General features: G+C 43.5%; 1 protein-coding gene across 1 annotated transcript; it reads left to right on the forward strand.

The window, feature by feature from the left end:
* Positions 1-214: 214 nt before the first annotated feature.
* P2RX7 (purinergic receptor P2X 7) lies at positions 215-21,124 on the forward strand. Its single transcript, XM_086474011.1, has 14 exons — positions 215-344; positions 5,905-6,121; positions 7,678-7,810; positions 8,349-8,420; positions 9,255-9,327; positions 10,289-10,385; positions 13,478-13,558; positions 14,137-14,266; positions 15,200-15,324; positions 18,649-18,742; positions 19,205-19,270; positions 19,367-19,483; positions 20,088-20,183; positions 20,651-21,124. The coding sequence occupies exons 1-14, from the start codon at positions 215-217 to the stop codon at positions 21,122-21,124; spliced, it is 1,905 nt and encodes a 634-aa protein (XP_086330137.1).
* Positions 21,125-22,883: the final 1,759 nt, after the last annotated feature.

A 22,883-nucleotide genomic window follows, 5' to 3' on the forward strand; every position in this document is an offset into this window, starting at 1 on the left:
GCGGGGCCCAGCCCGGCCGCCCCCTCAGCCCCGGGGGGCACCCGGCGGCCTACGCGGGAAGGCCCGGCCCCTCACAGAGCCTGCGGGGTGGGGGGGCGCGGCGGCCCGGCCCCGCTCAGCCCCGGCAGCGCCCTGAGGCGACGGGGCGGCCTCCTCCTTCGCTCCCCGCGCGGGCCGCCCGGTTACCGTGGTAACGGTTGCCAGGCTCAGGGCGATGGCGTCACTTCCGACGCTACCGCGCGTTTCTGCCAACGCGGCGCAGCGGCTGGAAGCGGGCCCGAGCGAGGGGGCGCCCGCGCATGCGCAGTGCGGCGGCGGGGCTGAGCGGGGCGGGAGGGTTCCCGGTCGGTGGAGAGGCGCCGCCGCCCCGGCGGGTCGGGCCGGGCTGTGGCGGCCGAGGGCAGATTCCTGCCCTCTCCTCGCTTGTTTCGCTGCCCCCGCGGCCGGCTGCGGCCTGAGGGGAGGCAAAGCGGAGCAGGCCGCACTGGGAGGCCTCCCGGCGGCGTCGCGGCCTATCCCCCGGGCAGCGCTTCCCGCTGCCCCGCTTTGCCACCCCGGCGGGGCTCTGGGAAGCTCAATCTTCCCCCCCTTCCTGCCCAATTCAGGGTAGGAATTGGAATTTTTCTCCCTAGCTCCTGACCAGAGGGCACCATGGCATGAGGCAGCAGGGGTAGGGGCAGCACCATTGTTAGGTGTGACATGGGTTTAACAGTGGGGTGGCGAATCAAAGGAAACTCACAACTCAGTATTATTAAGCAGGGATTCTTTATTGCGGGGCCAGGCAGCACGGGGGATAGCTCCTTCCATACGTGTGCACCCAAGTGTAAGGATTCTTGCCTTATATTTAGAGCTTGCATACCTGTTCATTACATTTCTGAGAAAAGGTTGGGTTATGCTAATTATTTCCAGGAATTCATTGACATAATTTTCTCCCATAGTCCTGCCTCAGTCCACCCAAGTTTTGCCACTGGCGGTGGTTGCTGGGGATGAAGATCCGAGTCTTCCTCACAGCTGAACTCTTGAACTCATTCTGTGGTACATGCCCCATACCATCCTGGGGCTTTTCCAAACCGCAGAACCAGCTCTTCCTAGCTTTTTCCTTCTCTCTCCTGCTCAGTCCTTTGTGTTCCTTGAGCCACACGGTTCGATTGGAGGAATCCACCTGGTTGTGATAATGTTTTCTCGGCTTCATGGTGTCTTTCGCTTGGCTAACTTTGAAAGATATATCTCTTCCTTCCTGTCTCTAAAGGCTGGCAGTTAGTCAGCAATGGATCCGTCCATACGCAGGCTTCCTTCCTCTGAAGGCCAGGTTAGGTGTTAATCAGCAGTGGATACATACATATACGCGCAGGAGATTATATGCTTTGTTACAAATCTATATTTCATTACAAACAGGCCTTATTTTTCATTACAATTCATTACAATTCTTCATTACAGTAGGGGCGATGCTGCTTTGCTGTGTGGGAAGCATGGCTGCGGTCGCTGCAGGTGATGCTGGGGCGTACATGGCATCGGCCAAATCTCTCATGGGACTTCTTCGCAGCGCAAGAGCTCTTGATGCAGGGAACGGCAGAAATAGGTTTGAGGTTCATCTTTTAAAGTATATACTTAGCTTTGCGGCTTCTTAAGAGGGAGGCTGTTGTCGCATGTGTAGGAGACGTACAAACAGATTGCTGCAGTTACCCAATTAAGATTTCTGGCAGTCTTTGACAGCATAAAGAGATGTCAGGTGTGGCTGATGTACATATCAGGTGAATGGTTGCTTCATTGCTTTGAAACAGAAAAATGCACAGAAGATCCTTGTGAAACAGGAATGCTAGCCCTGTGCCCAGGCTTCATTAGGGGCAAATGGCAAACCTGAACATCAGTTGTCTCCGTGCCTCAAAATAGCCATAAATATGTAGTGCTAGCTCTGCTAAATCTGCAACGAGGACAGGAGCTTCAAAAATGCCAAAAAATCAAAAATAGACTATACATTAAAATGAAACGTGTTCATGAAACGGGTATCTCTCAATCTGCAAGTTTTTCCGCTGCAGATCCTTCAAAACCCATGCTTAGACCTTAAATAAGTGGATTTTGGAGCCTCTGCTAATTGCAGTTAGCTTCTTGGATAGTCTTAGAATCCCGTGTGAGTCCACAGATGATGGATTAAAATATGCAGTGAGTCATATTAAATTGGTGCCAATTGAAATGCACAGGTTGTAAATCACTGCGGAATTCGACTCAGTAAATAGCAATCATGAATGTAATACTTTGCAATTCTAAGCACTGCGTCTTTCTTAGGTTAGCTTCTTTCTGAGGAACAGAAAACACTTCATAAAATAGTAATCTACTGGTCTTCACGGGAAGCCTGGAAAGTGACGCTGCATTGGTGTCCTAGCTTTTATCTGGCTAAACTAAGTTACAGAGGGGATGGATGGGTTGCCTGTGATTGTGCATGAAAGCTGTGGTAGAGCCAGGAACAACATAATCCAAGTCTCCTGACTCCTGGATTTGAACTTTAAAACCAGATCATGTTTCCTTTGTGCTTTCAGTCTGTATACTGACCTTTAGGAATCATATTTACCTACAAGTTCCCAGAAGAGATCTACTTTCCCTTGACATGCTTTCCTGGTATCAGTTACACTTTTCTTCTGATGAGTATTTTGAGCGTGTAGAAAACAGAGAGGGCAAATGAAAATGGTATTTCCTGTGGAGGTGCTGGGGGCCAGGTCTGCTCCCTGTAGTCCTCATTAACAGGTAATAGGAAGAGGTGGATGTGGGTCCCCTCCTTAATGCTAGAGAAACAGTTTCTGTAAATACTGATATCCTTTCTTCAGACCTCGGTGCAGAGGAGAGAGTGATTGTGCTCACATTGCTGAGGACAGAGAGGGATCTGTGCTGGGTACAGTGGGAGGGTGTTACTCTGAGATTCTCCTTTAGATGAGACTGTCTCAGCCCCCACACCTTCCAAGACGCAAAGGACCATTCCCCTATTCTCATGTCTCTGTAAGGTTAAAGGAGCCACAGGTAAAGAGGAGACCTTGTTGTGGCCTTTCAATACTTAGAGGGGGCCTGTAAGAAAGGTGGGGACAGTCTTTTTAGCAGGGCCTGTTGCGGTAGGACAAGGGGTAATGGTTTGAAACTAAAAGAGAGGAGATTCAGACTAGATACGAGGAAGAAATTTTTTTACAATGAGGGTGGGGAAACACTGGCACAAGCTGCCTGGGGAGGTGGTAGATGCCCCATCTCTGGAAACATTCAGGTTCAGGTTGGATGAGGCTCTGAGCAACCTGCTCTGGTTAAAGATGTCCCTGCTCACTGCAGGGGGTTGGACTAGGTGACCTTTAAAGGTCCCTTCCAGCCCAAAATGTTCTGTGATTGTATGAAGAGGAAGGATGTCTGAAAACTTTAGAAAACACCAAGATAAGAAGAACAAAATGGTGAGATTGTTTAACTCTGTCATGGTGGAAACCCATGAAGTCTGATTGTTCTGACTCTTGGGGAAGGAGACCTCCATGACAGACGTCCTTAGAACTGGACTGGCTGAGCTCTGGCTTGCTGGCCTGTTTGAAAGCTCAATTGATTGAAGGCAGGAGTGAAATCATACGTCAGAGCCTAGTTCTATGGGACTTCCCAACTTGGGGAAGGCATGGAGGATCCTGTGTCATCCTTAAAGTCATATGTTTTCATGATCCTTTCTTCCAACAGCTTTGTGCTATTCATATGTGCAGCCCGAAGCAGCCATATTGCTACCCCAGGCTGCCCACCTGCTGCCTGATATTTACGGTCTGTAGTTGTGCCTGCATTTTCAAACTTACTGCTTAAAAAAGATTGAGGCTTAGCTCAGCATCTTGACCTCTGTATCACAACAGAATCTTCACAGACGTATAAGAAATGATAGCTTTTGGTGCAGCCTTGGGTAAATATTACATGAAGCCGCTGAGATATTTGTTTGACACTTAACTTATCTCAGCTGGGGTGATGTGGTATCTGGATCAAGTCTTACAGAACCGAAGGCCAGTGTTCACATATATTTGTTGCATAATTCTGAGGGCATTTTCCAGCTTCCCACGTTAGTTTGCATGGAGAGTGTTACGGGGTTTCAAGCAAAGTTTCCTAATGACATGAGAGTTACTATAACAGTTCAGCCCTATAGTTCCATCCAGTTTTTCTGATAGGGCTTACGTTTTACGTTGCTTGGGAAAGGCTTGTGGAAGCTGCTTATTGAAAAGGCATCATGCAGAGGCAACAGGTGGAAGAAAGAGAATGGAGCCTGCAAATAAACTGTCCAGAGCTGTTTAGATCCGCAGGCACGGCTTCACTGCTCCCTCCTGACTTTCTCCTCTCTTTATAGCTACTGCTGTGTGGATGACTGCCTTGCAAAACTGTGAGAGACCAAGAGGCCAGCAAATCAGAGTGGAACAAAACCTGAGCAAATCAAAATCGTGCTCTACAGACGAAGAGAGATCACCTTATATGGAAACTTCATGGGCAAGAAGATGAATATGTCCAGCCAAGCTGCTGAGGTCAGATCCCAAACAGATGGAAGATGTTAACGTGGAAACAAGAGCATTTAGGAGTAGAAGACAACACTTGCTTCTGCTTTGCTTATGCAATCTGAGCCCTTCTGTTTGTCTGTTTTGTTTTAAATACTGTTAGATGTGTGTACACATAGGTCTGACTGTGTTATATTGAAAATCAATGTCTTTGTGGCTATTCTAGCTCCTAAATGCATCCCAGGTCTGTTTCTGGTTCCCACTTGCAGCTTTTTCAGTGGTTATTACATAGCAGGATTTTGCTTGCTGAAGTCTCACTAATACCAACCGTAGCAGTATGGATTGTGGTCAGCAAAAGCCTGAGGAGCAATCACTGATGTCTCAAAAAATTAAGCCTGTTTGTGCATAATGTAACTTGTTCCTGTGTGCTGAAGATACCAACAGCCAAGAAGCCTGTCTGAGTCTGAATGCCTGCAGCCATAGGTAGCATCCTAGGTGACTTAAAATACTAAAGGATTGGAAGAAAAACAATAGATCTGTGTTGTAGGGTTTGTATATTTTGTGCCTCTATGTGGGTCTTCTGTTGCAAGAGAGAGGACCCTGGTCCTTTTAATCTGGGTCTACTGGATTCCGATCCAAACTTCTTGTCTTTCAGACTCTGAGCCTGAGATTTGCAGGTCCCACCTTGACAACTCCACATCTTTAGAACTCCACCTCCTGTGTTTACAGTGCCTCACACCTGCTCCTTGAACCCCCTGGACCAGATGCAACTAGTTGGCTTGCAGCACACTGACCAGTTGTGGCTTGTGCATGGTTCTGTGGAGTAGGAGAGGCTGCAGCTGAAGTAGGTGCCATGTGTTGGCTCTGCTGAGAGTGGTGGCTTTGTCACTCCCTTTTCATCCCGTGATGCCATACAAAACCAATCTAAGATCAAATAGGATGATGGCTGATGCAATGTGAGATAAGAAGCTGGAGATCTCTGTGGCCATTGATGACCCAAAAGCTTGCTTTACCATTGCCCTGCACCTTGCATGGCTGTTGCTACCCCTGCAAAATGGGTGTTGCATGCATCTGCCTTACACCTTCTTTGCGCTGGTGTGAAGTGTTGGGTGGTGGAGAGTCGGGCCCAGAAGGAGGTCAGTGTGTTGCTGGCCTCATCCGTTTAGCCTCATCTCTACAGTTGTCCCAGCGTTACTTCAGACTGGCAAACTCTGGTAGTGCTGAGATGATGCCTTCGACAGAAGGGGACACAAACGGTGCTAAGCAATCAGCTCTGGAGCTCCAGGGTGAAATTTGATGCTTTTTCTGTGAGCAAACCAAAGGACGTGGCTCCTCAGGCAGCTCTTGATTCCATCAACCGCCGTTCTTTATTCTTCAGAAGGCCTGTGGTACTGTTCCCATACGGGTTTCTGACTGTACCTTTAAGTGGTGTGGCCTGGGAAGGATGCAGGGGTGGAAGAAGACAGCACCAGGATGCTGCGCTTTTCAAAAGCCAGTAGCTCACAGGAAGTGCCAGCAATGGGTATAAGTAGCTGGCTGGGGTGCCTGACTCAGTACGACTCTCCAAAATACATACGCATTCAGAGTGTTACATGTGGATATGTGCAATGTCTCCTTTATGTAACTCTCGCTCTGTCCGTTTGGTAAGTGCCTGGTCACAGGATGCTGTGTTGTGCGTGAGCAAATGTTTCTTGTGTTGGGTGTTGTCTGGTTACAACTTGGCTTTCACGGCTCTGAGTTTTGTGGCAGCAAACAGGATTATTGTGGGGTTTGCAGTGGGAGTGTGGCACAGGACATTATCTAACAAGGTGGGGTTGTTTGGACAGAGTTAACTAAGCTTCCTCTAAAAAGTACTTGCAGTTTTGTTTCTTTCTATGCTTTCTGTTTTTGTTTCTTGTCTGAAAAATCCAAAATAACTGTACTGAATAATCTCAGATTTACACCAGTGTTTCTGAGATTAGAGTCTGCTCTGTAGAATCTCCTATTCAGGGTCAGGTGAAATGGCAAGTCACTCCTTGCAGTGGATTTCAAGAACAATAAGATGTTTTAGGAATATGCAATAACTGATTGCCTCTAAAGGGCAGATTTTCCCCTTTGCTGCCAAACTAGGGCTGTTCTCAGTGATAAGTTTTTACTGAACAAAGTCAACCGAAGTTCATAAAGTTGGTTTCGTTCTCATGAGTGGGCAGCAAGCCTGGACATTGAGCACACTGATCCCAATCTCACAAAGAATCAAGTCTGCAGGAAATTCAAGTTGCCTTACTAAGGTACTATACCCACCTACTGCTGCTCAGAGCTGGTTCCCACTGCCAGTTTCCAACAACATGGTTATCCCAAAGCGCTGTTCTCCAGAAGGAAAAGGCTGAAATGCTATTATAATAGATGATATAAATAAAAGAACATTGATCAGTTGCTTTGTATTTCTGTTCTTCAGATACTATTTCATCCCCCTCCAGAACAGCCTGTTGTTAAACTGAAGGGGTGCTAGCTCTTGTGGCTTGTTTTTCAAAGCAAACCTTTTATATCACTTTTATGTGATGTGGAAAGTATCTTCTGAACATAACAATAGTTTTTCAAAGTTGACAGTGCTTTTATGAGCTAAATGACTTCCCTGTCAGCTCAAAAACAGAGGCATCCTTCCTCCTTTTATTAACACATCCAATTCATGAGAAAGTTAAAACATTAGGCCAAGATTTTTGAAGCAATCGGCATGAGGCACAAAAAGCTAGTCACTCTGGAAGGTTAAGAACTAAGTATTTTAAGCTCTTTTGAAAAAAAAAATAGAGAGGACACTACCATTTGTGACAGAAAAAGTCAAAGTCTAGGTACACAGCAACGCAGCATGGGTGAAAGTTTTTGGATGACATTAAACAGGGTTGCAGTTAATTGGTGTTTCAGAAATGGCATCTGAAGGGCCAGGATGTGACCTCATGTTGTCTATATGCTTTAGGATGGGAAAATAGAAATTCACTTCTTGCATATATCAGTTCATTTCTGACAAAGCCAAAAGTTCTGAAAGTGAAACCAAGGCAGACTTCAGTCTAGCCTATGGGCGTGTCTCACACAAAAAGGCTCTCAATGACTTGAAAATGTCCATCTGACTTTTAACTTGCAGTGTATTTTGTCCAAAAATGACACAAAGAAGCTGACTCATTTTATTCTTATGGGCTTATTTGTCCTTTCTGTTTTCTCTGGCCAGTTCTATAGTCATCAGTTACAGATACTATCAGGAGAAAGATGAAGTTATCAGCTCAGTTCGCACTAATGTGAAGGGAGTGGCTTACACAAAGAACAGGACCTGGGATACAGCAGAATACACTGTACCAATGCAGGTGAGTCTTAATTTCATGTTGGTCCAGTGTTCAAGTTCCATGTCTCTATTTTACCATTGAATGTGATTACATTATGTTGGAGATAGCAATGTTTAAAGCCAAATCTTCTCTTTCTCCCTTAATATAATGAAAAAAATTATCCTTTTATGAGATTTCTGTGATGCTATTTGTTACACAATTGTTACATCATCAGTTCAGTGTTTTGGTAACAGCAAACCTAGGAACAGATTCACTCCAGTATAGCTGTACTAAACACAGTAATGTTTATACCAATTAATGCTAGTGTATCTTTCTCAGTTGCAATGCCAGTTTAAAAACAAACAAAAAAAATCAGTGCCTTCTTGCCTCTGGCTGTTCATTCCTGCCCTGATGATGTCCTTGGCTTTTCTTGTTTGATCCGGGTAGAATAGGAATGTCTGTCAGGGGGAGGTAGAGCAGGAACAGCCATGTTGTCCTTCCAGGTGGTGTTCTGGAATGGCTGACGTCTGAATGAAGTATATGAAATTTCAGTGAGATACATATTCTTTCCCCCATGTAGGCGGTAAACTCTTTTTTCGTGGTGACCAACATCATTAAGACAGAGAATCAGCTTGAGGAGACATGCCCTGAGGTAAATATGTTTGTGATTTATACTTCGGATGTATCAAATGCATGTCGATATAAAAGAGTACAGTGTCCTTGGAGTAGTCTGGTACAAGCAAATCCTGTTGCTCTTTATGTCTCTATCTCAGCAGATAACATGCAAGATTTAGTTTTAATTGCTCCTTTTCTTTCTCAGGGAATCAGCTGGCAGTTGTGGCTTTGTCTCGTACTAATGACCTTGCAGCCATACCTATCTGCATCATTTTCAGGAGGTGATGACATTCAGGCCAATGATTTCTGTCCAGCTTCTCTGGCATTGCTGCTGCTCTTGAGGAAAACCTGAGGGAATGATGGAGCTACAGAATTGCTGTCCGCTTCTCTGCTGACATGGTGCTCTGTTGCTCGTTCCTACATGTCCCCTTCCTTCTTTTCTGTAGGTCAAACCCGGTCATCAGCTGCAGCTCTCATCTTCATTTGGCTGGCCTAGAAGTTGGACAGATTAGTTTCCAAATACAAGTTGACTTTCACTGGCAAAAGTATATGCGACTGTTAGTAAACAAAGAATTAACTAGTCCAGTATTAAATTTATTGTGCTTAATAGTAGAGAGTGTGAAAAACAGTAAAAGACATAAATAATAAAAGAAAATGTTCTTGTAAGCAGGGAAAGGGCTTTTTTCTGGTTTTGCAGATAGAGGAGCCTTTATCTCCTATAAGTGAAATAATTAGTAAAGGTTATACCTGCTCTGCATTGTTATTTTCTCTTATTATTTAATATGTTTACACTGAAGCTGAGTAAGACTTTTTACATGGGTGTGAAAAGGGAGGTAGTTATATTGCTCTTCCGTGTAATTTTTTTTTCCAGTATCCCTTCGCCAAAGCTATCTGCTTTTCAGACAAGTCCTGTGAAAAAGGGCGTGTAGATATCCACAGTCATGGTATGTAACCAGCATTTTCAGACTGATTTTTTTTTTTTGTGGATACTGTCTTCTGTTGCATTATTGACCAGTGCAGCATGTGCAGGAACCAGCTTGGAGAATTGCAGTGGAACAGTACAGAATCGTAAGAGATATCTGAGAATGTATTTTCAAAACCACAAAACTGAGTTCTTATCAGCTTGTGTGTGCCCTTACTAAAAGGAGGAATAGTGAGAGGAAGCGGAGGAAGGGTAGATATGAAGAAGAGCACGGACTGGTGTGAATGAGGGCTGATCTCACAGTCGCTCCCATTGAAGTCCGTGGCTGCCCAGCAAATGGAGTTGACTGCAGGATCTGTTTGAAGGGTCTGTAATACCCCTGTGGTGGTTAGGTAGTTCTCAGAATAAGCTGGGAGACTTGTGACCTTTATTTGGGACCAGTTGTCCAGAAGGCATTATACTGTTTTCATCAGCCTGTGAGTTCTTTGTAGTGCTGAGATTCCGTGAATTTGGGCCTCTGGCTGGATTATCACTTTCCCTGGTAAAGACTAAACACTCACAGAAAATCCGGGCTTTCCAGGAGTGCAGAAAGAATTAAGGTTTTCTGCCTACCTTTATATTCTTGTTTAATTTGCCTATGTTGTTGAATTAAACTTCTGACTGAAAGAGTTGGTTTCTCGATTTATCCCAAGACTCAGATATGTAACTTCGTATAAAACTCTGAAGGAAATTACTTCACCCTCAGCCCAAACAATGACAAGTACTGTTGACCCAAACAAACAGCTAAATAAGGATTGATGAAGTGTGGCAGGACCATGGTTTGGGTAGCTATTCCTACAGCTTCCTCCTATAGAAAGCTGCAACAATCTGAAACGTCAGGCTCCCTAGCTTACATTTGAGAAGGAATCCACTGACATGTTGAAACTGTCTCTAATTGGTGAAAAACTCTTGTCTCTGCTAAGTAAGAGCTTGTTTCTCTACAGGAATTCAAACAGGAAGATGTGTGAATTATAATGCAACTGTTAAAACCTGTGAGGTCAAGGCATGGTGCCCCGTGGAATCCATGGAAAACCCCCCTGAGTAAGTGAAAGACATATCTGCTTTTTTTTTTATGTCAAAAGAAGGATTTACTTCAACAAAATAATCAAATTTTAGGATAATTCCTTTGCCCTGGGCACATATGGATCTCATGTATATAAAACAGCTATTTCCTTCGTAGCCATACTGTTAATACTCATTATAATATCTAAATAACTTACTTCTAACAGCCTGTCCTGCTGTATGATTCTGCAGTGAAGTCATAGCCTCGAGTTTGTATCATCATGCAACTGCCATTGAAACAGTTTTAGATGTCACAGGCTCATCCTGAATTCACAAGAGGCATTTGGCTCATTAATTCAAATGTCAAGGAAAATGCATCAGCGTAAGATAGGTTTAATCAGTGACAGAAATAAAGTTTCCTAACTTGGGGTTTTCTTCTGCCAGGCTCTATGGTGTAGAAGTGCTTTGTGCGTTCATTTATCAGAGTGAGGTTGTTTCCACCTCCTAGAACAGAGTAGGGCTCGGTTGGTTGTCTGTACATTGTGCTGCAAGCTAGTGTTTGGGGATCCACCTCAGACTGAAGAACAGTCTCTCCATCCTGTCTAGGTAGATAATGAAAACCTCAATGCTTGCAATCTGTAACAGAAGCTGAAGAAAACTCTAGGAAAGAGACCCCATGGAACAGTGCTGCTGTGACCTAGAGTAGGGTGGAGGAGCCTCGTAGCCATCTTTTTTTGTAACCCCATGACTGTACAGTGTTCCAAGATGAAAATGTGCTATTGGCATTCTGTATCAGCCAAAGCGTGAAAAAATGTTATAAAAGATTTGGTTTCAACTGAAATGATGGAAATTATACTCTAAGAGAGCAAATGATAATCAATTTTGGCTCCTCTCAACCAGCTTTGAAATATATGTGTAAGAAACTAGGTCAATTATCACTTCTATTAACTTGTGGCTTTTAAAAGATACAAGTGTGATTCTATGTATATATCCCATCTTTTCCCTAATTTGAGGTTTTCTGCAGAGACTGAGCAGTTTTTCCACTGCCAGGTCCCCTCCAGAGCCCACAATGATTCCTACAGCTCCTTCTGCTGAGTTTTTTTCAGCTATTTAAAGTAAATTCCATTTCCTTCTGCGGACAGAGCTGTGATCTGAAGACGGCTTTGTCCAACAACAGAAAGCTGTAATTGTTCATACAGTATCCGGGAGGAATATGCATGAGTGTCCTGAGTTAGTGAAATCCTAGGGGGTTTTTATAAAGTTTCAGTGACTGCCAGTCATTTTTAAATGTCACACTGCGTAGGCTCACTTCTGCATATGTTACAGAGGGAATTTTGCGTTTAATTACATTGCACAGTTGACACATTCTATCTTGTTTCCTAACCTTCCTCTAAAGTGCCAGTAGTTGGTCACTACCAGGGACCAAAAATAATGGGTGAGAGGTTTGATCCAAACCTCTGATGTATAAAGTTCCTTCACAAATTCTATTGGCATGGAAAAAATGAGGACTCACTAAAAAGCAAAGCTGAGTGTTTATTTTCTACCAGAACGATACCTAAGACCAAGGTCAGAGCCCAGGAAGCTTTGCCATCTGGTTGAGATACTGAGATAGCAATGTTGGGCTTTGGTTACACCCATGATTGTTTTAATTGTCCAAATTCCCTTGAAAGGTAAGTTTCATGAACTACACAGGAAGCCTCCTTTTCCTTCCTGTTAGTTATGGCAGGAGCTGAACAAAGCCATTGCATGTTGGCAGGAAGAATCTTTTGGTTTTGATTGTTCATTTCTGCTTGAGGCAGGGCACAGTTGTCAGATTAGCTGGCTGAAGGAGTTCACACCACCTTTTTCAGAAGAGCTTTGGATCAAACTCCAGATGCTTCTCAGTGAATGAATTATGGACAGTTTCACATTAGAAGTTCATTCATTTTTAGTTCTTTAAAAATTGACATATATTATTAGTGTCTTGACCGTTATACACTGAAACGCACCAGTGACTTTTGTGTCCAGGTAGCATCCACAAAGGTTGATTTGGTTTGCTAGCAAGTCTCATTCGTTGACTTGGTTTAGAAGACACTCATGAGAAGTCTCTCATGGAAGCTGCGTGTCATCCAGCTAATGTGCTTCTTGTCATCACAGATCTCTGATGCGGAGGCATTGCTCAAAATAGAATGATAAGAAAAATATTCCCTGCTTAGAAGCACTGTCCTTTAAATGGATGACTGCTTTGAAGACTGAGTTTCCCCCTTGGAATGGCTGTCTTGATGGAAAATAAACTATTGCTGGCTCATTCTTAAAATGGAACAATGTCAATGTTCCAGTTCAGCATAGTCCCTATGCTGGACAAAAAATGCTAAAAATTGTGTCTCTTACTTTCCTATAGCCCTGGCAAATCCTGAGGTTGTCTCGCACAGTCCAGGCCAAGGTTACCCAGCTGGCAACTTGTGGGAAAATTCCTTCTTCCTGCCATGTTAGCTTCAGAGAAATCACTCTTGAGGAAGGGTCAGACTGGCAGCCTGCTTTCCATTGTGTTTGCATTCCACCTACATATTTAGGGACACAAACCACTGTGACACAAACCACTGCATGGGACAAAACACTGCAGACGCAAACCCGTATCTGCTAGGAAGGCAGGACAACCTTTGGTGATGTGATTGACACCTGACTTCCAGAGACATCCTTTAGGATCAAGCGCATGGCTCATTCTCATGCTCTCACTAGCTGTGCAGCTCTAGTGTAAATGGTCACCTGGCTGTGGGGACCAGCAATGAAACTGCCAATTCATTGTGCAGAAATCATCAGCTGCCAAATCGTGTCATTTCTTGCTACTATTCCATAGCAAGATTTCTGTGAGAAGTGTCCTGAGGTCGTATTTCAGCTGCATGTAGTGACTCCAGTTAGGCTTGGCACACACAAACAAATATAGTAGAGAGAGAACAACTTATACCTAAAACTAAGAAAACCATCTGTATATTTCTTGCTTCCCTGAGCCACCTAACTCCCTGCATTTCAGTCTGTTATTCTTAGCAACTTATTCCTCCTACTGACAGCTTTCCAGGTAATAGTAAAGTAGCATAACATTAACTGATGTATTTAAGTAAAAGGAGTTAGTTAATTTGATGTTTCTTTTTTAGGCCTGCTGTTCTGAGGAGTTCTGAAGACTTCACTGTGCTAATAAAGAACAACATTCACTTCCCAAAATTTAATTACACCATGTAAGTGCAAACATTCCTCAATGCTTTCTGAAGAGCAAGTAGTTGTGCTCTGAAAAAAAGATTGTATAAATTGGCACCTTCTTTACTCAAAAAGTCTATGCATTCAGGGCTGTATCTGCCTGAGTGAGAAATACCAAGTTTCTATAATTCTTTAGCCCTATTAATCCTTCAGGAACCAGGAGAAATAATGAGAGCTTGGGAACAGAGCCTCTCAGCATAACTCTATTTCTCTCATGCACTGGACAACAGAACTGTCCATTCAGATGAACTGGTTTGTGTTAGGGTAAAATCACTGAAATATAGCACAACAGACGTGCGATTCAAATGATAAGGTCGAAGTGTTTAGTTTACCCAGGTAAAATTTTGCTGTTGATAATATCCAAAGAGTAAAGAATTCATCTTGATTCCCAGATCCCAGTTAGAATGTATAGATGTGGTAGCTACAAAACCAAAAGCTCGTATACTTACAAACCGAGCACGTTTAACACAGGTTCTAGTTCAGTGTGAAGTCTGTTACCTGTATCTGCAGCTGCTGTAGCTTGTTTTTAAATTTAAACAATTGTGTGTGTCCTCCACAGACTAAATATTCCACCAAATTTAAATACTTCCTGCACATATAACAAGATAAATTCCCCACTCTGTCCAATTTTCCGTCTGGGAGACATCCTTCAAGAAGCAAAAGAGAATTTTTCTGAGGTGGCAGTAAAGGTCTGTGAGGTCACTTTTTTTTTCATGCTTGGTGTTAAAACATTTGCTTGATTCTCTTCCTGCGTGTTTTGCTGTCTGCCATGTAATGGCTGTGTGAGAAGCAAAGTAATCCCAACTTTCAGGAACTAAACATGCTTAATATCTCACAGGATGGGACCCATGTTGACAGCACTGATATTATTTTGTTAGTACTGTAGCACATAGAGGCCCTTTCACAAAGCAAAGTGCATTTAAATAGGGCCTATACCAGGCCGTCACTCATGGTCATCTTTTGATTCTACTCAAGCAGATTCTAAATCATGTTGCTGGGGGAATCATCCAAAAGTCAGAGTGGCACAAATGGTGGCTTATATTCAGAGTCAAAAAATGCTTATTTTTGCCATTACATTTTCACTCTGTTCTCTAGGGTATTGAGCCAAATGCCCTTAGCACAGTATCCAGCCATACCTCTAGAAAGTCAATATTAACAGATGGGTAGAATAGAAGTTGCGACAAAGTGCCCGGCCCAGAGTAATCAGCTGAGCCACGTTTATTGATTCTCAGCCTGGCACTGTGCATTCAAGATGAAATGTTTGGACTGGGTGCCTACAAAACTTAGGCTTGCCCTCAGGCTTTTGGTTTGAGCCTATACGTAGCCTAAAGCAATAGAATGACCGTCACAGTGTATCAGCTACATCCACACTTGTGCTACTAAGATGAAGAGAAACAGAAGGCAGAAAAGGCATGAATGAATGAGTGATAGCTTCTAGCTCATGTAACTGAGTCGCTTCCGTAGAAGACTGCTTGATTGGCAAATGTTGCTTCTAAGTTAGTGTGTCTATAGAGACGTGTCCCTGCCGATGACATCCCTCAAGCCTCCTCTGACTTTAACAGCCGTTTAGCACAGGCAGCCGTCACAGCGCTAGTCCCTAAGCTTACCGTGTCTGTTTCTAGGGAGGAATCATTGCCATTGAGATTAACTGGGACTGTAACTTGGACAGCTGGTTTTACGACTGCAGCCCAAAGTATGGTTTCCGCCGCCTTGATCACAGAAAAATAGAGCCTGGATTCCATTTCAGGTAAAAAATGCTATATGAAGCAAGTAGTTTTGTTTTCTGAGTTGAAGGGAAGATGTGATGAGGTGTGGGGAATGATGACTTGGAATGTCAAGTAGTCGTGTCCTTCACCTTCAGTTGCTGCAGTTGTATGGATGTATTATCATGGTCATCTTCCAAATGGGTATGCTTGTATTGCAGGAGATTTTATTTCTGTGTTAAAAGGCCTGGAAATTTCCAACAAGTATTCTGGGAGCTAACACAGCATGTTTGGGCAGATTCCACCTTATGGCAATTGAGGCTTGAAACTACCTAAACTTGTGAGTTTCCCAAGGCAATTAACAGAAATAAAATAACGAAGTGTATTTCTTCCATCTGGGTAACCCCATGTTTCACTGAATTAAGATTTATTCAAAATTAGAGCTTTTGGTTCTCTGTGCATATATAAAAAATCTTGACGTGACCCCAGTTCTAAATAATTACACAAGGCATTTATCAAATGCTTATCAGCATGTTTAAAACTAAAGTTGTCCCTGAGATCTAGGTCAAAACTCTTGTGTAACAACACTCTTTTTTTGACTCACGGCATGATTATTATTACATTATGGGTTTTCATACATTTGTGATGCTAACATGAGTGCCGTAGCTGTCTGGGAGCTGCCAGCATATTCCAAAGCTGCATTGTGCTGGAGCTGTGCAAACAGAACAAATAGGTGTTCCCTCTGACCTGGCAGCCACAGACAGGAGGTGAGGGAGATCACAAGGAAAAAGCAAGACAGTGCTGTTGGACTGAGGCTAGCAACCTGTCTGTTGAATCATTTCTGTAGGCAAAGCAGTTTCTGAGAAGGCTTTTGGAAGAAGACAGTGGAGTCATTTTGAGGATGTTCAGTGTCAGATTAGCAGCTGGGGTCAAAATGCCAAGAACGGGTTTGCCCAAAATCTGTTATCTTTTAAGCATCAAAATACCAGTCTGTAGCAAGATTATTTTGCTGCAGTTCAGCTGAAATCTCTGCCGCAGAAAGTGAGCCTGGTCTGAGAACACAGGCTGCTGGGAGAGCATGCATGATGCCAGGCTCCTGTATCTGACTCTGTATCTGTTAATCAAGGGGTTTATTGGCAAAGAAATATAATTCTCTAATGTCTCCAAAATTAAAAAGGAGGAGCAGAGTAGTCCAGTGCAGCAATTTAAAAAGCAAAGACAGCGAAAGGGAAAGAGCAGTGACTAGATTGAGCATAATACTATTTAGAACAAGCATGGATGTTTTGGCGAAGAACACACACAAACCCTGCCACGGTGTTGAGCTGGTGTATGCCAACTTGTATAAACAGAGCTGCTGATGTCAGTAGAATTACCGAAGCAGGTAAGGGGGAGAAAGCTAGAAATGATCCTACAATTAATGTATTTCAAGAAAACCTTTTTGACATGTGTGACGTCCTAAGAATATAAAATATTATCGTATCAGAGGTCCATCCAGCCCAGTGTCCTAAAGCTAACAAAAGATCAGTAGCAGGAGAAACAGGGCAGGTATAGAATGCTGCTTCCTCTGCAGTCTAACTGCCCTAGAAGTCAGGAAAGCTACTTTGGGCAGCTCATAACCTCTGTCTGCATGGAGCCCTATTGGTTTCATCTTGGTTCCAAAGGGAACTTTGTGATAGACTTCAATGGAAACAGACTTTAGCCTTCCAAAAGAAAAGAACTACTTGAGGTGCAAGGGAGCAAAGCTTCAGTCAATGATCAAGAAAGCTCTTAACAGGTCAGGTCTAAGCACAAAGCTGTTGCCGAGGAGAAGGCTTCTATGCCATGAAGAGCAGATGTGAAATAACCTCTACCCTGAGGGCTAGAGAAAACCTCTGATCTTGGAAAGAGTTAGGAAAACTTTCAAATAAAACCTGAGTGACCTGCAGGCTTCAGAGGCTAAGAGCTGGCAGATAAAATACGTCTTGGCCACAGACTGTGGAACTGTTCAGCACAGGAAAAAGGGCATTTCATGTCTGTGCAAGCAAGGAGAAGGCAGAACACGTTACCATGTAGTTTTCTGAGTACCTCACAGACTTCAGAGAATACAAATCAGATCGAGGTGAATGGGAAGCAAATGATCACGTGATGTAGGGAACTTTGATTAAAAGCGCTCCGAAAGACTGCCAAGCTTAGCTTGCAGTAGGATGTGCAGGAAAGAGTGGAATCAAGTAAAAGCTTGTTCTGGGCTGGTTTGTTAGTATCAAGATGGCAAAGCAGAGCAGCAGAGACTAAACCCAAAGAGAAAGGAAAGGAGGAAAATGTATTTTTCTTCAGATGTCTGTATCATCTGAACAAGTACCTGGCGATGCTAGAAAGCAGAGGGCTGAGCTGATGGCATTTACACCAGACATATCCTCTTAAACAGTTTACTCCTTCAGCACTTGAACAGGCAACCAACTATAAAACAAATTTTGATTAGCAATGACAGAGTGATCTATGAGTATCTGCCATCCCTGGAACTGACCTTCTGTCCCTTCGCCTGAGCAAATTCCCATTCAAATTATTTATCTAAATGAAGGAGAACAGGACTTAGAGATCACTCAAGTAAATCAGTCAGGAACAATGCAGCACTTTAAGTCCTGACAGCATGTCTGAGGCAGAAGACGTATGGGTGTTGTTATCAGAGGTTGGATATTAGTACCATTGTGTGTTTTAGTATGTTTTTCAGGTTTTAATATAATGATTTTGTCTGTACTGCCAGCTTTTCATTGTAAGATTTAAAAAGATCTCTTTGTTCCACGCTCTGTGACTGCTTATTGATCCATAAGCTGGTGTGAGCTGTGCATCAGGAGGGTCATGTTCTTGATAGAATAAGAAACTGGAAGTTGGTAAAGGCTCACATGATTCTTGCCACTCTCTACTGATCGAAGAATGGAAAATGGCTGATATCCAGCGTGCTGAAGTGTGCTCCGGAGTTCAGAGTTGGTCTTGGATAACATGATATTAAAGCCTTCAGAGCAAGGCATGGGCACTCTAGTCATTGTCAGCTCCTCACACATCACTGCTGGGGTTTCCTACCTGCTTTACCTGTGACTGAACTTTTTTGTGCAGCTTCAGATTCCAGTTTGAATTGAGACAGCAAAACACTTGTTGGACATTAGTTGGATTTTTAATTTGTCTAAATCGCTATATATGTATTAATTTAGTTTAGACTGCCAGGTCAGATGCTGGGCAAAATACTGTTCATCAAGCTGGCCTCAGCAACTTCATTTGAGAAAGGCTGAAAGGGCTGGAGGAAGAAGGAAAAAAACTATGCATGTTTTTGTGTTCTGCAGCCTCATGGCATTATAAACTGCCCAGATTTACTTTCTTCATTTACTCTTTTGCAGATATGCAAGGTACTACAAGCTAACACATGGGGTGGAGCAGAGAACCCTTTTCAAAGTCTATGGAATACGGTTTGACGTCCTTGTCTTCGGCACAGTAAATTCAGTTCTTTTTCCTTGTGGAGCAAGAAGAAAGTTTGTTATTTCCTTAGCCCCACTTCTGCCATATATCCCTCTCCTCTCTCCCGTCCATCGTTCTGTGATGGAAGTCATGTCAGATGAGTCGGTCTAAACTGAACTGATCAGCATAGGAGAGCAAAGCTGGGGATGAAATGGCAGGGCTGGAGGAGAGGCAGGATTGTTGTTTAAGAATGAGACGATAACTGGTATCATCATGACATGATGTTATTGTCATGAACCCCCTATGTCACCACTGTTTCCCTCTCAAGTCATTTATTCTCCCCTACAAAGTGTCTGAGATGGTCTATGAAATTTTGGGATTAATTGAATTGTAAAGAGACAAAGATACACTGTGAAGAGACAAAAAAAGAAAAGCTTTAAAGTTGAATGAATGGTAACAGATCTTGCCTCCCAGTTATTCTTTTCTGCTTTCTTTAAGGGTAGGAAATTTAACAGCGTTGAACTCATTAAAAACATTGGCTCCATGATCTCCTACTTTGGTTTGGTAAGAGACTTATTTTTTGTGTTAAATAAAACCAGTTCTGGAGATACAGTCTCATTAAGAAAGTGGAATCACTACTTGCTTTTTTTTTGTGCGCAGGTTGTGACTGCCATTGAAGTTGCTCTTTGTATAGGTAGTTGCTCCCACTATGGCAAATCACCATTCTGCAAAATTTACAACAGAAAGAAGTATGACACTCTGGTGAATCCAAGTCAGGTAAAGAATTGAAATGGCTGCTTTATGGTTACAAAAATGCAGCTGATCCGAGAAGCTTCTATGGAGTTGTGCATGGGTGCAGAGGGCTCTACACACAACCTTGGCGTGGCAGAGTCACACCAGCCCTATCAGGGAAATCTGCAGGGAACAGTGATCCCTCAAAACAGCAGAAGGAATGTCATGAAAGGGTTGTCCATGAAGAAGCCATTGCTCAGCGCCTCCTCCCTGCCAACTTCGGTTGCATCTTCCACTTTTTCAAGACATTAATGTTGTTTCTCTAGGCTGCCACTACTAATCCCCCAGCATTTGACACATTTATCTTTAAAGAATAGTGAAGAGCAGAGTACCTAAAGGCCCTACACAACCACAGTCCTACCGTTAGTTCCATACCATCTCTTCCTGTTCCCTCTGTCCCCACAGCTCCCCATGTCCTTGCTATCCCGTATACTGGAAATATGGGCCCTTGCAAAATGCAGTTGCAAGGGAGTGTTACTGGAGAACAGACTGCAGAACCCAAGCCCTGAGGTCAGGTCTATGCTGTGTTTGTCCCCAGTTCTCCAAGTGACCAGTCCAGCTGACAGTGCTCATTTCTTCTCCTGCACAGGTGATGTATGTGTCCTATGTTGATGAACCACATGTTACCTTGATAGAGATGCCTCTGAAAACAAGCTTGCAGCATGCTGAAGGCAGCATTGTGGAGGTACAGACCCTTAACCTTTGGGATCCTCCCTTCAGAAGGGAGAACTGAGGAATGTCGTTCCAAACTGATTTGGGTTTCTGCCATCCCCACCCCCCCATAGTTCCAGATTAGATTCTGAGGGGCTAAAACTAGTTTCCTATCGTGCGCTTCAAGTTAATAGGCCCTGTGACCAGAGGATGTCTTTTCTAGTGTCAGCTAAAAATTGCACCTTTCCTGTGGTGGGTATGTGCCAGCGGGGGTGCGTTGGTGTTGTAACAACTTGCGAGGTGTCGATTCGATTTCGCTAGGGTGGGTGTTGGCAACACAGAAAGGCAATCCTCCTCCAGATCTGCTGATCTATCGTCATTATCCCTATTGTGCTCTGTCAAGTGAAAAACCCAATGGTGAGGATCACTGTTGTAAATTCTCTCTGCAGTTGGATGAAGCAGCAAATGCTGTTTAATTTATGTTGGGAATTGTTGTTGCAGAGCCACCCTGCGAGATTCTACGATGCTAGCAGCAGCTGCACCAGTGAGTCCCATGAGAACCAAGATAATGAAGAACACGATCTGGGGCAACCTCTCAGACAAGTGACCTCTTCCCCAGCCAGCCAAAAGTGGTGCTTCTGTGGCAAATGCCAGCCAACAGAGAAGTACCATGAGCAGCTCTGCTGCCGAAGGAAAAAAGGGCAGTGCATCACAACCTCCCCTTGGTTTCAGCATCTAGTGCTGTCCAGTCACACCCTGAAGAAAGCTCTTCTCTACAAAGATCCTTTTCTGGACTTGACGGATAGCAATATTAACGACCAGCTGCGTCACCTTGCTTACAAGCAATACATTCACTGGCGGTTTGGCTCTTTTGATCTGGAAGACAGAGCTGTCATCCCAAGCTGCTGCAGGTGGAAAATTAGAGATACTTATCCCAAAGCAGTCAACCACTATACTGGTTTTGAGGTGGAATGAGGATGTAGCACAACTTGAGCTCACACCGGTGACTCACCTTGGACATTTAACCTGTGTTTTCTTTCACAGACCTTTTAAAAAATAAGAGAAGAAAGTGTGTGACTTCCCAAAGTCTTCTGTAATACAGCCAAATTCCTGTCTACTGTCTTTGGAGAGGCACGAATGCCCACTGCTTAGCACAGAGCAACAAATACCTTGAGGTGAAGTGCTTGCTTCTGCCTTTGCTTCATTCTGTGAGTTGCCCTACGCAGTTTAGAAATGTAGCTCTGGGGTGAATTCTTAGAGCTAAATTTTAGTGGGGGGTTCCAGGCCTCCTGCCTTTGCAGTGGTGCATACCAGAATCCCAGCTGACCAGCACCCTGAAAATACGATGGAGCCAAGAGTCATCTCAAAAGCCTGACCCCTGAAGAAAGGAAGTCCAAGAGAGGTATCGCTTGAAAACATGGTCCTGAGCACTTTTCTCCCCCAGCCTCACCACCTTTCTGCAGCCCTGGATCAAGAGGCCCTAGAAAGAGACCACTGAGCATGTAGTTTCATAACTCACTGTTGAAGGCCTCACGGTCCATCCAGATTAAACAGGCTCCTTTTAGATTATTTCATTTTCTGAAAAATCCCAGGTGTTCTTTTTCTATTACTCCTTTTAGCTTGAACTCAGGAATTACAATGAAAAGTGCTTTTACCATCTTTGTGTAATATTTTTGAACATTTCATTCATACCCCTTGAAATTTTAATGTTGGACTTTGGCCTCCTGTTTGCTCTTGGCTTCAAAGAGGCCTTGCCTCCTATGCCTCCTCCTGCTGAACTTACCACAGTGCAAGTTGCTTTGTGCTATGATGCATAAGGCCATGTACAGCTGAGGAGCAGCAAATTCAGGATAGATTAATCTATGCTCCAACACCTTTTCAGTTCTTTCTTTTCTTTATACTTGGACATGTTCTATTTTTGTAGAAACAAGGTGAGAAGGATTGTAACGTGTATATTCTGCACTCCTTTCAACTAAGCTTTGTTCTTTCTGAGCTAACCCAGCAGTTTGCCATTTCCATTTCCTGTATATTTTAAGATCTATTGCTGGCGTATTATGCCAGCTGTATTTGTATCTTCTGTTGTAATATGCATTAATTGCATTAACATTCATATTGCAGTATCTTTTATATCTAGAGTGGGGAAAATACTACAGTTAGCATTAATGCATTCTTGTTCTGACACATGAACTGGCTCTTCTTTTGGAAAGAATTACACTGAATATTCACTTAAGACTGATTTTAATCACCTTTTGCATTTGTGTATGTGTTCTTCTTTATCCTCACCCCCCTTTTTTGGTCTGTTCAGTTTTAACTCTTTTTGTAGTAAATAAAGCATTTTGCTGTCTATACCTGACTCTAATAGTTTTGTACTGTCTGAAATTCCCACTGCCAGTTTGTCAGTTTGTTTCATCTCTTTCTGATGATTTACCTGCTATTATGAGGTTATGGTGATGTTTCTAAAATAAGCACTATGCTGGGCAGCTCAGCATCAGGTGGAAGGCACATGAATTAGGTGGTGCAGATCTCGGCTTTTATAGCAAACATTAATTCTGCAAGAGGATAAATACAGGATTTGCTCGTTGTGGATAGGAGGGTGACAGTTTTAGATATGCTTCTGCTCTCTTTTGCGGGCAAGCGCTCTGTCCTTGCCCTGAGCTGGCTGCACGTTATGTCTCGGCGTTAGGACGGCCGTCAGCCCTGTCCAGCTTTTTCCTGAGACTTGGTAGCCCAGACT

Source organism: Leptosomus discolor, chromosome 16 (genome assembly GCF_034619465.1).
Source record: "Leptosomus discolor isolate bLepDis1 chromosome 16, bLepDis1.hap2, whole genome shotgun sequence".
NCBI lineage: Eukaryota > Metazoa > Chordata > Aves > Leptosomiformes > Leptosomidae > Leptosomus > Leptosomus discolor.